Raw genomic sequence first — 17,174 nt, forward strand, 5'->3', positions numbered from 1 at the left:
GTCAACTCTTCGCATGAGGTGGCCAAAGTACTGGAGTTTCAGCCTTAGTACCAGTCCTTCCAGTGAACACACAGGACTGGTCTCCTTTTGGATGGACTGATTGGATCTCCTTACAGTCCAAGGGAATCTCAAGGGTCTTCTCCAACACCACAGTTCAAAAGCATCAATTCTTCAGCACTTAGCTTTCTTCACAGTCCAACTCTCACATCCATACATGACCACTGGAAAAACCATAGCCTTGACTAGATAGACCTTTGTTGGCAAAGTAATGTCTCTGCTTTTTAATATACTATCTAGGTTGGTCATAATTTTCCTTCCTAGGAGTAAGCGTCTTCGAATTTCATGGCTGCAGTCACCATATGCAGTGATTTTGGAGCCCAAAAAGATAAAGTGTGACACTGTTTCCACTGTTTCACCATCTATTTGCCATGAAGTGATGGGACCAGATGCCATGATCTTTATTTTCTGAATGTTGAGCGTTAAGCCAACTTTTTCACTCTCCACTTTCACCTTCATCAAGAGGCTTTTTTGTTCCTCTTCACTTTTTGCCATAAGGGTGGTGTCATCTGCATGTCTGAGGTTATTGATATTTCTCCCAGCAATCTTGATTCCAGCTTGTGTTTCTTCCAGTCCAGCGTTTCTCATGATGTACTCTGCATAGAAGTTAAATAAGCAGGGTGACAATATACAGCCTTGACGTACTCCTTTTCTTATTTGGAACCAGTCTGTTGTTCCATGTCCAGTTCTAACCGTTGCTTCCTGACCTGCATGTAGGTCTCTCAAGAGGCAGGTCAGGTGGTCTGGTATTCCCATCTCTTTCAGAATTTTCCACAGTTTATTGTGATCCACACAGTCAAAGGCTTTGGCATAGTCAATAAAGCAGAAGTGGATGTTTTTCTGGAACTCTCTTGCTTTTTTGATAATCCAGCAGATGCTGGCAATTTGCTCTCTGGTTTTTCTGCCTTTCCTAAAACCAACGTGAACATCTGGAAGTTCACGGTTCACATATTGCTCAAGCCTGGCTTGGAGAATTTTGAGCATTACTTTACTAGCGTGTGAGATGAGTGCAATTGTGCGGTAGTTTGAGCATTCTTTGGCATTGCCTTTCTTTGGGATTGGAATGAAAACTGACCTTTTCCAGTCCTGTGGCCACTGCTGAGTTTCCCAAATTTGCTGGCATATTGAGTGCAGCACTTTCACAGTGTCATCTTTCATAGGTAGATTTATTCCTAGGTATTTTATTCTTTTTGATGTCATGGTAAGTGGAATTGTTTTCTCAATTTCTCTTTCTGATTTTCTGTTGTTAGTGTACAGAAATGTAAGAGATTTCTCTGTATTAATTTTGTGTCCTTCTAATTTACCAAATACATGAATGAGTTCCAGAAATTTTCTGGTGGCATTTTCAGGATTTTCTGTGTATGGACAAACCGTGAGAATTTTATTTCTTCTTTTCCAATTTTGATTCCTTTTGTTTCTTTTTTGTCTCTGCTGTGGCTAGAACTTCAATAAAAAACAAAACTGTGTTTAATAAAAGTGGCAAGAATGGGTGTCCTTGATGTTTCCTCAATTCAGAGGAAATGCTTTCAGTTTTTCACCATTGAGAATGATGTTTGCTGTGGGTTTGTCATATTTGGCTTTTATTGTATTGTGGTAGGTTCCCTCTGTGCCTGTTTCTGGTGAGATTTTATCATAAATGGTTGTTGAACTTTGTCAAAAGCTTTTTCTGATCTGTTGAGATGATCATATGGTTTTTATTCTTCAGTTTGTTAATGTGGTGTATCACATTGATTGAATTGCATATATTGAAGGATCCCTGCATTTCTGGGATAATTCCCACTTGATCGTGGTATGTGACCCTTTTAATGTGTTGTTGGATTTGGTTTGCTAGTATTTTGTTGAGGATTTTTGCACTTAAGTTCATCAATAATATTGACCTATAATTTTCTTTTTTGTGGTATTTTTGTCTGGTTTTAGTATCAGGATGATGGTGACTTCATAGAAAGAGCTTCATAGAAAGAGCTCCTTCCTCTGCAGTTTTTTGAAGAGTTTCAGAAGAACAGGTTTTAATCTCTCTCTAAATGTTTAATATAATTCACTGTGAAGCCATCTGGTCCTAGACTTTTAATTTGTTGAAAGTTTTTAATCACAATTTAAGTTTTAGGACGTGTGATTGATCTATTCAGGTTTTCTTTTTCTCCTCGATGATATTTGTTCTTAAGCTAAGGAAAAACCTGGCTCAGGCGTGTCATGCACAACAAATGTTTGTGCCAAACAATAAGGCAAAACAAATGCAAAGAAAATGCAGAAAAATACAAAACAAATTTATTGTCAAGAGATGCAGAATCCAGTGTAAAAATCAGATATTTCTATAAGGATAAAAAAAGTCATTTTTAAACACTTTCCACAATAGTTCATCAAATGAAAGATTCCATTAATTTTAAGGAGCAAAATATTTTATGTGTTTCTCAGAAGATACTACTAAGTCTAATAGGCAGCCTCCTACAAAAAGCTGGTATGCCAAAGCTGTAATCTTGAGAGACGAAGAATTTGTAGCTGAGATGAAAGCAAAGAACCAGAGGGATTAAAACCAGGATAGTGTATTCATAGGTTGTTTTATCATTCCTTGTGGATTGCTAGTCACTATGTAAGTCTACAGTCAGTGTGTACATCTAGAAAATAAAAAGGTGAACCAAGCCATAAGGTGATGACCCCACTATGAGGAGCTGGGGTGTGGGACACTAAAGATACAAATCACAATAATCAAAAATAATAAATCAGTCATACTAATTATTCTAAAAAAATGTTCAGCAGACCTCTAAGGGTACTTTATAGAGGAAACTGTTAGTGACCTATGGAGACTCAGGCATGGTTTCTCTGGGGAAGCAATGTTGGAGCCAAAATATGCAGACCAGGAGATATTATCCTGGTAGAAGAGAGGGATAGGTAAGAGGAGGACATTTCACACAGAACTAGGAGCATGTGCAAAGACTTATATCTAGGGAAACAAGGCTTATTGCTAGGGAAACACTGGAAGCATCTAAAGACTGATGTAGCTGGAGTGAAGAAAGCAAACTGGATGGTAGTACAAGACGAAGTTGAAAAGGTGGCAGAGGCCAGGTCATGTATGCAGTATTGTTGCTGTTGTTCGGTCCCTTCAGTCGTGTCCAACTCTTTGTGATCCCATGCACTGCAGCCAACCAGTCTCCTCTGTCCATGGAATTCTCCAGTCAGGAATACTGGAGTGGGTTGCCATTTCCTTCTCCAGGGAATCTTCCCACATGAGGAATCGAATCTACATCTCTTGCATTGCAGGCAGATTCTATTCCATATGGTATTGGTCACTAGTAAATGGGTAGATTTTATTATGGAAGGATGAGGAAATTTTATTCTAATTGCTTCCGTATACTAAGTTCAGTGGGAAGCAAAGTCTTCACAAGGTTAAAAGGTGAGTAAGGGTTAATGAAGATTTGAAGAAAGAGAAGAAGGTAGAAATATCATATGAGAGACTTGGAGAGTTAATCAACTAAGGAATATAGTATAATCCCTGGGCATCATGAAGAACCTACTGAAGTTTTAAATCATCAGTTTAAAGGAAGACCAGTTGTGTGGCTTTTATATATATTTTGGTGCAGGAAGGGAATGGCTACCCACTCCAGTACTCTTGCATGGGAAATCCCATGGACAGAGGAGCCTGGCGGGCTAGGGATTGCAAAGGCTCCAACATGACTGAGTAGCTAACACTTTCACTCTAGGTGCAGGAACAGAGCAGATGCAAGTTGTATTTAATCAGTTATAATTTTAACAGGAGAGTATGTTGAGGGAAGAAAAGGACAAAGCAACTAAAACTATGTTATGGACTGAGTGTTTGTGTTCCTGAAATGTATATGTTGAAGCCGCAACTCCCCATGTGACTGTATTTGTAGAAAGGGTCTGTGAGAATATGTTAAAGGTTGCATAATTTCATGAGAGTGGGACCTTAATGCAGTACGGTTGGTGCTCTTCTAAGAAATGGAGGAGGCACCAGAGTTTTCTCTGTACTTGTAATCATGTGCTTAGAGAATGGCCTTATGTGAGGACTCCAGTGGAAAAGGAGACAGATCCACAAGCCAGGAAGAAAGCTCTCAACAGAAACCAAATCATTCTGGAGCTTAATCTCAACTTCTGGACCCCAGAACTATGAGGAGTAAGGCAGGCAGACCGTGGTATTTTATTTTGGGAACCTGAGCAGACCAACATACTGGGGGAGTATGTTGGAGGGGAAAAGGGACAAGTTGTTTAAATTTACATGCAGAGAAGTAAATATAATGATGGGCTCTAAAGTCTCAGCCGTATTAGGAGGGAAATAAGCGTGGTGGGGGGGATTGAATGATGTATTCAGTTCAGTTCAGTTCAGTCGCTCAGTCCTGTCTGACTCTTTGTGACCCCATGAATTGCAGCGCACCAGGCCTCCCTGTCCATCACCAACTCCCAGAGTTCACTCAGAATCACATCCATCGAGTCGGTGATGCCATCCAGCCATCTCATCCTCTGTCGTCCCCTTCTCCTCCTAACCCCAATCCCTCCCAGCATCAGAGTCTTTTCCAATGAGTTAACTCTTCGCATGAGGTGGCCAAAGTACTGGAGTTTCAGCTTTAGCATCATTCCTTCCAAAGAAATCCCAGGGCTGATCTCCTTCAGAATGGACTGGTTGTATCTCCTTGCAGTCCAAGGGACTCTCAGAGTCTTCTCCAACACCACAGTTCAAAAGCATCAATTCTTCGGTGCTCAGCTTTCTTCACAGTCCAACTCTCATATCCATACATGACCACTGGAAAAACCATAGCCTTGACTAGACGGACCTTTGTTGGCAAAGTAATGTCTCTGCTTTTCAATATGCTATCTAGGTTGGTCATGGCACCCCACTCCAGTACTATTGCCTGGAAAATCCTATGGATGGAGGAGGAGCCTGGAAGGCTGCAGTCCATGGGGTCACTGGAGGGTCGGACACGACTGAGCAGCTTCACTTTCACTTTTCACTTTCCTGCATTGGAGAAGGAAATTGCAACCCACTCCAGTGTTCTTGCCTGGAGAATCCCAGGGATGGGGGAGCCTGGTGGGCTGCTGTCTATGGGGTCGCACAGAGTCGGACACGACTGAAGCGACTTAGCAGCAGCAGGTTGGTCATAACTTTTCTTCCAAGGAGTAAGCGTCTTTTAATTTCATGGCTGCAATCACCATCTGCAGTGATTTTGGAGCCCAAAAAAATAAAGTCTGACACTGTTTCCACTGTTTCCCCATCTATTTGCCATGAAGTGATGGGACCAGATGCCATGATCTTCGTTTTCTGAATGTTGAGCTTTAAGCCAACTTTTTCACTCTCCTCTTTCACTTTCATCAAGAGGCTTTTTAGTTCCTCTTCACTCTCTGCCATAAGGGTGGTGTCCTCTGCATATCTGAGGTTATTGATATTCTCCCGTATATTGTACGTCAAAAGTTTAGTAAGGCCAAAGAATTGGAAATCCCAGTGCAGTTGAAGCTTCAACTGGAAAATAGGAGAGCAGGGTATTTGACATTGAGATTTTGGAAGAGATGTTATTATTTATTGGCAATGGCAAGGTCTAGGAGTATGGCTGTAAACAGAAGACAGATTTATGGAAAGCAAGGAGTCAGAGAACTAAGAAATCAGGATATTGAATGGATTGTCTGTGTGCTTATTGAAATCACAAATTAACAGAGGAGTGATGGAGACAAAGGCAGAAATTCAAAAGGTAAAATATGCAAGGAATGTATATACATATAAGTACAGAGATCTGAATGATATTTAAAAGCAAAATCAACAGGAATTGGTCATGAATTAAAATGAGATAGAGGAAAAATTGGCTTCTCAGGTAGCTCAGCTGTTAAAGAATCTGCCTGCAATGAAGGAGCTGCAGGAGATGTGGGTTTGATCCCTGGGTTGGGAAGATCCCCTGGAGAAGGGTATGGCAACCCACTCCAGTATTCTTGCCTGGAGAATCCCATGGACAGAGGAGCCTGGTGGGCTACAGTCCATGAGGTTGGAAAGAGTTGGACTTGACTGAGCACTAAGCACAGAACATATCAGAGGGTGAATAGGGAGAGGGAGCCGTTAAGGATACTCATTGGTTCATGACTTGAGCTGCAGGATGAATCATGGTATCACTGGTAAGTTAGACAAGGCTGGGAGAAGGTCAGTAGTTTGAACTGGATGTTCTAAATTGGAAGTGCTCTTGGGATATCCCAGTGAATATATCAAGTAAGTAGCCTGGTATTTTGGTCTGATGCTTAGAGCAGGGTTCATCCTGGAAATAAAAATCTGTGAAATATTGGATGATGGGTAGTAATTGAGTTCCATGAGAGTTGTGACATTGTTTACAAAGTAAGTATAGAGAGAGGAGGAGCCTAAAACTGGAGCCTGAGTAACTTCAGTATTTAATGAGCAGATTGAGAAGTGTGAGCCTTAAAGGACACTGATTCAGGAGTGGAGAGATAAGGAAACCAGGAGGAAATGCAGTCACAGAAGACAAAGGGAAGAGACTGTTTTAAAAAGGAAGAGACAGCAAATAGGGTTGAAAGCATAAAAATGTCATTATTTAGTGACATAGAGGCTATTAGTGACCTTGGTAAGAGCTTCTTTAGTGAGCCAATGGAGGTGCAAGATCTATTAGAGATAGATGACTGAAACAGAGGTAAAGAAAAGACAAAAAGAGAAAGCGGGATAGACCACCTTTTCAAGATTTTTAGCATTAAAAGGGGAAGAAAAGAAATGTGACAGTAAGGATTAATGGAAGTAAGGATGGAGATACATATTATGTGTGTGTGTATTTGTATTATCTTAGTTAACATATATGTATATAATTTTATTTTCAAGATGGCATGAACTTGAGCCTATATAAATTTTGATGAAATGAATACAATTGGGAATTTTAATACAAATTTAATATGTTATTGGGGAAAACACTAAATGATAGTGGAAAAGTAGGAGGGGATGTCATTCTAAGCACAGTTTTAGAGAGAGATTCTAAGAGAACTGGCAGTCCTCTAGTGCAACAAGAGGGAAAGAGAGCTGGATTGCCCCAGGACGCAGTCATCTACTTTTGTTCTGTTTGCTTTCTGGGTGATCTAGTCCTTTTTCATATGAGTGTTGTTGGGGGTTGGCACAGTGGGCTTCACGTTCCCAAAGCAGCCAAGAGAAAGGAGAACACAAAGTTCCATCTGGTGCTGCAGGCAGGCTGGTGAGATGTGAGAGAGAAAATAGCTGCCACCTGACCAGATTATGGGAGAAGCAGCCTTTCCAACTTTCAGCTAAGAAAATGCAGGGGCAGGGCCCTCAGAAAAGACTGGGAAAATGTAGGGGACTTCTCCATTCCTGAAAACACATTAGAGAGTGTGGGTACATCATGAGGAGTAAGGAAATATTTGTTATTGGCAAGAACATAATTTTCAGTCTAAAACCAAGCAGTTCAGTAAAGTGGTAGAGGTTACTGAAGAAAACTATATAGTGAAAGGCAGACCTTTTGTTCAAATTTGGCTGTAAGGGAAAAGAGGAAGATGAAAATAAATTCTATTAATAAATTTTATTTGTCTTCTGTAATCTAGCTAGTTACCTGTACAATTTCACTTCCATTTTGTTCCTTAATGTGAACTCTATTCAGGTTGATTATCTGTACATAATGTTTTTGAAAATCCTTTTTTCTGAACTATTTTTCATTTATGCTTTCCCCCTGCTCAGAATATCAGTTAAGTCCTTTTTCACCTTTGTGAACACGACTCTACTCGTTAGACCCTTTAAAATTTACCTTTCAACCTTCTCTTTGTTTTATGTTTTTTCACTCTGGAATGATTGATGTTTGTTGTAAAATCATTTGGAAAATACTTGAAATGTTTAAGTAAATATAACCCACATAATATCATCACACAGATAGATCATACTGTATATATTATTTTTAACACTAATACTTCTAAAATTGCTCTCTTTTCTGTTCTGCTGAATATTTGTAACAACAAAATTGTAATGACTGTCTTAATATTCTGTTGTATGGATGGACCATATTTCATTTAAACATTTGCCTAATATCAATTAACTTAGATAATTTTCATTTTACTTATTGTAAATAAAACATGATCTTTTACACAAACATTTGTCTACACAATAACACCGTTAGGGCAAAAATCCTTAAAGTAGTAATAGATTACTAATTCAAAGGGTAAATGTTTTGTAAAGGCTCTAAATGTATAGAGGCAGGTTATCTTCCAGAAAGACTATAATAAGTTATTTTCCTGCAAACAGCATTTATGAAAATGTAGGTACCACCCCATGGAGTAGTTTTAAAAGTTTTAATTTCCTAAGTGGAAAAATGGCTTCTTATTGGGATTTTCACCTGCTTTTATTTGATTACTAATTAAGGTGAATATTTTTTCTTATAGTTATTAATTGTGGCATGTCTTCTTTCTACTGTCTAGTCATACCCTTCACACATAAAACATAATATTCTAATTTAATTATAAAAGACCATTAGTATTAACCGAATTATAAAATTTTGTTCAGTTCAGTTCAGTCGCTCAGTCGTGTCCAACTCTTTGCGACCCCATGAATCACAGCACACCAGGCCTCCCTGTCCATCACCAACTCCCGGAGTTCACTCAGACTCAGGTCCATCGAATCAGTGATGCGATCCAGCCATCTCATTCTCTGTTGTCCCCTTCTCCTCCTGCCCCCAATCCCTCCCAGCATCAGAGTCTTTTCTAATGAGTCAACTCTTCGCATGAGGTGGCCAAAGTACTGGAGTTTCAGCTTTAGCATCATTCCTTCCAAAGAAATCCCAGGGCTGATCTCCTTCAGAATGGACTGGTTGGATCTCCTTGCAGTCCAAGGGACCCTCAAGAGTCTTCTCCAACACCACAGTTCAAAAGCATCAATTCTTCGGCTCTCAGCTTTCTTCACAGTCCAACTCTCACATCCATACATGACCACTGCAAAAACCATAGCCTTGACTGCTGCTGCTGCTGTTGCTAAGTCGCTTCAGTCATGTCTGACTCTGTGCGACCCCATAGATGGCAGACCACTAGGCTCCTCCGTCCCTGGGATTCTCCAGGCAAGAACACTGGAGTGGGTTGCCATTTCCTTCTCCAATGCATGAAAGTGAAAAGTGAAAGTGAAGTCGCTCAGTCATGTCTAACTCTTAGTGACCTCATGGACTGCAGCCCACCAGGCTCCTCCATCCATGGGATTTTCTAGGCAAGAGTACTGGAGTGGGGTGCCGTTGCCTTCTCCAATAGCTTTGACTAGACGGACCTTTGTTGGCAAAGTAATGTCTCTGCTTTTGAATATGCTATCTAGGTTGGTCATAACTTTTCTTCCAAGGAGTAAGTGTCTTTTAACTTCATGGCTGCAGTCACCATCTGCAGTGATTTTGGAGCCCCCCAAAATAAAATTTTGTTACATGATAGTTATATTACCTTGTATTATATTTGTTGTTATTTTCACCCTAACTACTGTTTTCCCAATAAAGTATATTACACATAATCTAATTCTTCATTCTCAGAAGTCATGTAGCACTCTAGAGTTTCACTCTACAATCTTAAAAATCACTCCCTATTGTCTTGTGTTGTTCACTAATAGTTTCTTTTTTGCTAATCTTTTCAGCCACAAAAATAGTGAGTTGCTTAAAAATAAGAATATAGAATATGTTTATCATTATTCCTAGGTTTGTAATTGGTATTGTGTCACTGACATCTAATTTGTTTCTGGGATTATCATTATGTAGGGCCTCCCTGGTGGCTCAGGCGGTAAAGAATCTGCCTGTAATTCAGAAGACCCAGGTTCAATCCCTGGGTCTGGAAGATCTCCTGGAAAAGGGAACAGTTACCCACTCCAGTATTCTTGCCTGAAGAATTCCATGGACAGAGAAGCCTGGCAGGCTATAGTCCATGGGGTCACAAAGAGTCAGACACAACTGAGCAACTAACACAACAACAATAGAGCCATCAAAATACGTAGCGAATTAACTCATTGTACGTCAGTTACCATTATCTTCTAGAAAAATTTGTGTGTATTTAAAGCTCGTGGGAATAGATTATTTTTCTTGGGAATATTTTTATGCTTGTAGTAAGATTTGGAAACAAATATCCCTGGGGTATATTAAAATTATTTGAAAATTTTAGGATTGTATATTAAAGAAATACTCTGTTGTGAGCATATTACTCGTGTCATAGTTAAGTGAAAGGTGGTGTGTGAACCATCTGATAAATGATTTCTTTTTTTCGCATCAAGTAACCCAACTTTTCTGAGCATGCTGGCTTTGCAAGGATTTATAGTTGCCTGCCTTCATGCTGGAGTTACTTCAGCTTTCCGTGATGCATTCCAGCTAATCTGGAGGTTAAGGCATTGCTTGATCATGGATAGATCTGATTGTTACTCAGCCCTGGAATTCTTTATAAAATTCCAGAATGTGGGCTAGAAATTGACTTAGGGAATCCAATAAAGTTGCAAGTCTTGGCAGTCATCCAAGCTAAATTTATAGACTGGAAGAAATATGGGCTTTCCATTGTTCTTTTTCACCTTTCTGGGGTTTCTTTTGTGTGTATGTGAGTGTGCAAGTGTAAATTTATCATTTTGCTGACATTGGAGTGGAAATAACCTTTGAGGGCGTCCAGCTAAAGTATTTTCGCTTTGGATCTTCCCTAGTCTTTCCAAACTTTGACCCAAACCTACACCAAGAATGAACTTGTTCTCCCTCTCTAGGATGCTGGTGTCATGAAATAAGAACTGGTCCTTGAAAATGAATCACACCAGGATAATAGCTGATATGCCATTTGTCTGCTTGGTACAACTCCCAAACCCCTGTTCTTCCCCTGGCTCTGTGGGAGCCTTCTATCTGAGACACGATCTGAGAAAACATGATCTATATATTGTTTCTGTTCATTCTACGAAATGTATTCGGGGCACGAAAACCTTTTCTGAAGCCTCTTATAGATTCCACTCTTTTTGTATGTGCCTGATGCTCTTGGTACATGGAGATCTAAGCAGTCCTCTCCTATCTGATCACTGAAAATCTGTCTTGTTCCTACAGAATGGATTTGCTGTGGTGAGGCCCCCAGGCCATCATGCTGAGGAATCCACAGCCATGTAAGTACCAAGGACTGCTGGCCATCTCCCAGCGCCACGGTTCCTGGCGGTCACCTGCCCCATGCATGTCTCTGAAGCCTCTAATTGTTAGCAGATGGACTGAGAAATCTTGCGAGGTACTCCCAGAAGCAGATTTATGGCTTCAGAGATCATATAGCATTTTAAAAAATGCTCTGAACATTATTTATAATGGTTTTCCTGGCTGATTTGCTTTCTTATTTCTCTGTTCTTCTCTATTCCGCAGGGGGTTCTGCTTTTTTAATTCAGTTGCAATTACCGCCAAATACTTGAGAGACCAACTAAATATAAGCAAGATATTGATTGTAGATCTGGTATGTATTCCTGGCCAGAGCTGCATTTTCAGTGACTCTAGATAAAAGGGACTGAATTTGTATTTCTCTGTTAGGTTGCCTTGTTTTTAGCACTTGCAAACAACTGAAGGGTGTGTTTCCTTTGAATGTGGAAACTCATTAAATTCAGGATTGCAGTTCTGAAACCATAAACATTCACGTTTCACTTTCATGGTGTTAACTGCAATTTAATGAGAAGAAGGCGCAGATCGGGGCAACTTTTATGATCCTTAAATGAATTGATACTTCCACAGTTAAAATAACCCAACAGAACCTGAATTTACTTTTCCCTGCAGAATATAGACTTTAAATAGTCAGATGTGCTGGAAAGAATGTTGTTGCTTTGGTAACCAATTGGCCACTTCCCCTGGTTAGCAATCATGTTGCTTGTTGTGCAACAGTGATATTATTAAAACAAGTCAGCGTGTCTTTTTTTTTTTTTCCTCTGAAAAGATCTCAGATTATGTATGCCAGTTTGGGATGACTGCCGGCAGGAACCCTGCGTGATTAAGAGTCAGAGGCATTCGATTAGTCTTGCCTTTTAACATGATGCATTCTTACACAATAGAGTTATAATTTGTTTAACAAATGGTTTGTTTAAATGCAGATGACACTTGGCATGTTGTCTATAGTAGATTCACGAATAATGAGCTGGATATCTGCCGCATACAAAAGGACCAGCCCAGGAAAGGGCGAAAGAAAACTGACTGGTGATTTATGAGCCCCGTTTTCGGTTTGCCTCCAGTTCACGAGGAGGTGTAATAGGTTGTCTGACAAAGCATAGACAGGAAATGAACCCTGGCATCCAAAGCGAACCTGCTGCATCTGCACTTAATTAATTTTTGCAGGTGATAAAAGATTTAAAGGCAAAATATGTTAGAAGTTTTTTTGAAGTGCAAGGCTTAATAGTCTAAATCTTGTTCATATCTGCACTCATAATTAAATCTTATTGGGAAGCCGTGGCCTTACCGCCTGGTCTTCTGATTCAGTTAGGCAGGCCTGCCAGAGGGTGGGGAGAGAGCAAACAAAGCCCTGCGAAGAAACACTTAGTCAAGTTAAAGTAAAGAAAAAAGGAATAAAAGGCTGATAACCATTTCTAGCGTTCCAGAGGAGTGGATGTTTTCCCCCATACTGTATTGCAGCCTTCCTACAAGTTCTTTGGTGCTGAGAGTATTGAAACCCAGCTTTCCATGTGTTTTCCAAACATGCTGAAGTTTCAGTGTAGGTCATAGTTCAACATTAAAGAAACGTGTTGAAGGCCTAGATATACTACAGCAGTGAGGTCTTAAAATTTTACAAAAACGAGGACATCAGTTCCTATTTTCCCATGTATATACAAAATGACATTTTAAAGAATGAACAATTATTGGCTTGCATGATTTATAAGATAGTAAATCTTGATTCATTTTGATATTTGGCAAATCTAATACAGTTATGTAAAGTTTAAAAATAAAATAAAATTTAAAAAAAAATAATAATTTTAATATGCTTCTAAAACACTTAAGTTCTGCTAGAAAAATAAGCTAAAAATTTGAAGAAAGGGCAGCAGATGAAGACCAAGGATTGTGAGGAAAATCTTTCTACACGTTCTAAATTTGTCAAAATTATGCAGGAAAGAGATTGGTAAACTGTCACCCTGTCTTTCAGAATTTCTTCGTGTTATTTTCTGAGGACTCTCCACTACTAGGAAGATAATAACTATTAAGAGCCTCTTTGAAAGCACACGTGTGACATCCAGACTCTAGAGCAATGGACTGTACAATAGACATGAAAGCTAAAATGCCTGGATGGTGATGGATGGATATCTTGTGCCTCAGAGGATTTGTGTGTAAAGCTTTGTCTTTGTACATTCATATAAGAATAAAAAGATTTGCGGGATATAATTTGCTATGATTTATAAAATAAGTTGCTTGGTAGCCACCAGGAGTGTCCTGTAAGCTTACTGGCCTTTGATTATGAATTTGCTCCATTATCCCACATAAAGGACGCTGATTTCCCAGCAGGCTGCAGTAGAAGAGAAGGTTTTGTTTCATGTTCTCTAAACATACGAGGTTCTTTCCAAAGGGTTGCCTCTGAGATCACCACCAGCCCGCATATTCTTGCTTTCAAGTCTTCCAGATTCTGCAGCTGCAGGAACACTTTGAGGAAATTCCCCTGTTTCTTCCAGCTGCTGAGAAGGAAGTTTTAAAGTGCCACGTGGCGCTGAGACATCCGTTCTCCCTGGCTGACAGGTCTGTTCTGCAAGTGAGCAGAGGAAAAGTAAAGGTGCTTCAGTGACAAAACATCTTCATTCCTGCATATCCAAACTCACTGACTTTAGCTAACTGGTAGGAACCGCAGCTCCACCAGTTCTTGGGCCCACAGAAGCCAGAGCCACTCCATTGTTCCAGCAGCTAGATTCTTCATTTTTAGATGCCTACTAATTAGAGAGCCAGAGCTCTAATTCACCCTCTATTGGAGCCTGCAGCCAAATTCAGAGGCGTTGAATATTTTAGGCAGGGATGATTTCTGGTTTATCTGGAGAGCTTATTCTTCTAGTTTTCCTTCTGGGGAAGATTCCAAAGACCTTCAGATTGGTGAGGAGAGGGAGCAGGCGCACTCGCTTTTTAGCTTGCAGGAGATTGGCCGTTGTGTTCAGAGCATGAACCTGTCCTAGGATGTGCCTGCATGACTCAGGTAGCTTTTATGTAATGTGACTTTCAGTTGAAAATAATACGTTTTAGGCTATTTTCATTTTTAAAAAGGATGCTTCAAATGTCCTTAGATTTTTGGGAATTCAGTTTTCAGTCAAGCACCAAACTTGACCCAAGAATTGCCAGTACTAAATAATTGTAAGTATTAACATAATTTATTCAGAGTTATTTAAACATTGTAGTGAAAACATATTGGCTCTAAATCCTTGCATAGAATACATTTGCACAGTATATCTTTAACTAGTAAGCTAGTGATTTTTTAGTATCCTACTCCAGTACTCTTGCCTGGAAAATCCATGGACGGAGGAGCCTGGTAGGCTGATGGACAGGGAGGCCTGGCGTGCTGTGATTCATGGGGTCGCAAAGAGTCAGACACGACTGAGTGACTTCACTTTCACTTTTCACTTTCATGCATTGGAGAAGGAAATGGCAACCCACTCCAGTGTTCTTGCCTGGAGAATCCCAGGGACGGGGCAGCCTGGTGGGCTGCCACCTATGGGGTCACACAGAGTCGGACACGACTGAAGCCACTTAGCAGCAGCAGCAGCAAATCTTAGACGCACGATCTGTTTTGAAGCTGTGAGTTATTTGGTTCATTTTCTTACTATAGCAAGTCCTCCTCATCACCAATGATTATCTTATGTTGTTGCTATGGAGAAAAAGTCCTTAGATCATACCTGACCAGTAGGTACTTTGTATGTGTATTTTCAGAGAAAGCTGAAAAAATACTTTCAAGAATATAAATTGTTGCCCAAAACAAAAGGCACATTTGAATTTACCTATATCTCTAAATGCTTTTGAATATAAATATGGAGTAAAGAATTATCCATGCATTTTTAGAATAAATTTGTAAATTTTAATGAATAGTATCTGTTGAAGCCTTATTGTGCTATGGGGAAGACTGTAGTTCTTATTTTGAAATTTATGCAGTGATAAGTATCCAACCTGTTTTACAAAACAAATGATTTTGTATCTAAGACAAACTATCTTTTATTTGACTGTCTTAAATAAACCTTTACAGCATCAAGACAATATTTTACTGGTTTTCAAACTGTTGACATGTCTAGGCCCAGAGCACAATTTTTCTTAAAACACTGACTGAGAATTCTATCTTGTAACAGAAACAAATTTTCTATCAGTGTTATTTTTCAAAGTATTTTGTTTGTCTGTCCTCTAGATATCCATTAGCAAATTCGAGACTCTTGGGGGTTAAATTATTTCATTTCTGTTCTCATAAAGTAAAAGTTTTACTATCCCCTCCTTCCTGTCCTTTGAACATCCTGAAATCCAAGATTTAATATTTTTCAGTATGCTGTTTTTTCCCCTGATATGTGTATGCCTTTAGCCAAGACAAGTTTCTGGAAGGATGCCTATCTTCCCCAATATTCTGTGATTCCTTAATTGGATATGTGTACTGTATGGAACGGAGAAGGCAATGGCACCCCACTCCAGTACTCTTGCCTGGAAAATCCCATGGGCAGAGGAGCCTGGTAGGCTGCAGTCCATGGGGTCGCTGAGGGTCGGAAACGACTGAGCGACTTCACTTTCACTTTTTACTTTCACGCATTGGAGAAGGAAATGGCAACCCACTCCAGTATTCTTGCCTGGAGAATCCCAGGGACAGGGGAGCCTGATGGGCTGCCGTCCATGGGGTTGCACAGAGTTGGACATGACTGAAGCGACTTAGCAGCAGCAACTGTATGGAAGAGGGAAGGTATGTTAGTGTATGTCTGCACTGTGGATGGCAAGATCGCTTCAGGCTTTCATAAATCACCAAATGTAGGTTTCGATGGTGTCTAGTGAGGGAGTTCTGGGCTGGAGGTTGACATGGAGACAACTTATATAAACCTCAATAAGGGGCAGTAATGACCACCAGTCTCACTTCAGAGTTTTACCAAGAGAATCGAAGAGATAATGAATGTAATTGTAAGTTAACAGCATAATGGTTATGAGTTTGGCTTTAGGAGTAAGAAGTGGATTCAAGACCTTGTCTTGAAAAATTACTGAAACTCCCCAAGTCTCAGTCTGCTTACCTTTTAAATTAGGGATAATACCATATACTTCATTATAAATGTTAAATAAGCTATGTGAGATGTTTAATATGGTACCTGACTCAAAATTTTTAGGAATCATTGTTGAAAATAGTGGGATTCATACTGATACAAAATAAAGTACAGTGTAAGTAGGTAGTTAACAAGTAACCAAAAATTTTTTATAACAGAACCTGAAACTATATATGTTACACATGTAGCAGTAATACTATATTAAATACAAATATGTAGGTTATTTGCTTTTAAGAGTCCTTTATTTTATTTTGTTCAGAAGCTAATTAGGGACCACATTAATTGAGACTCTTAATGCTTGAGGTCTTTTAGTAAGGACATTTTAAAAATGCTATTAGTTTTATTTTTCCCATATCTTGTATCAGTTCCAGCATGTTTGTATCATAAAGCAATTAGAAAAAAGAGCTGTTAAGTTTTGTATCATTATTGAATATGAATGCCATAAGAATTTTTTTCATTCATTTTGATGAAACTGACTTTTTTGTGTGTGGGAAGAAGGAATGGTGTAGGGAAAGAAAAAAGAGGAGGAAGGAGGCTTGGAAGAGAGCCATAATATATTAAATATATAATATTAAAATTAGGCAGATTGGACAAGATCGCATAAAGGCCCATGCCGTCGTTCTGCTTTGGCCCAAATGATTTAATAGCTAATGAGCTCATGCTTCTGTGTCTTCGACTCTTGCCGTCACAATTTTACCAAAATAAAGTATGAAGTTCTTTTTGCATCTGGCATCTCTTTTGAAGTCATTCTAACTGCTGAGGGACTGCTAACTGAACTGAGCGCTTCAAGAAAGCCAATTTACTCAGCTGGTTGCAAAGCCTTTGACCTTAATGGTGGGACTTGGCAAATCAATGCATACACGTATGTTTAGTGTTCTGTCAAGAATTGTGAAAATGCTCTGTAAGCCATAGATCCTTCTGCAGAATACTGGTTTGTAGTTTA

At 39.5% G+C, this 17,174-nt stretch overlaps 1 protein-coding gene across 4 annotated transcripts in view; it reads left to right on the forward strand.

The window, feature by feature from the left end:
- Window positions 1–17,174, forward strand: part of HDAC9 (histone deacetylase 9) — a 1,051,976-nt gene that overhangs the window by 849,687 nt on the left and 185,115 nt on the right. For 3 of the 4 annotated variants that reach the window (XM_044946509.2, XM_044946510.2, XM_044946511.2), the window contains exons 18-19: window positions 11,070–11,125; window positions 11,370–11,457. In XM_044946509.2, coding sequence (XP_044802444.2) covers window positions 11,070–11,125; window positions 11,370–11,457 — 144 coding nt within the window. Of the gene's footprint in view, window positions 1–11,069; window positions 11,126–11,369; window positions 11,458–13,122; window positions 13,358–17,174 lie in introns of those variants that run through there. The other variant, XM_044946512.2, reaches the window with a different exon arrangement.

The sequence above is a fragment of the Bubalus bubalis genome, chromosome 8, assembly GCF_019923935.1.
Source record: "Bubalus bubalis isolate 160015118507 breed Murrah chromosome 8, NDDB_SH_1, whole genome shotgun sequence".
In the NCBI taxonomy this organism is placed as follows: domain Eukaryota; kingdom Metazoa; phylum Chordata; class Mammalia; order Artiodactyla; family Bovidae; genus Bubalus; species Bubalus bubalis.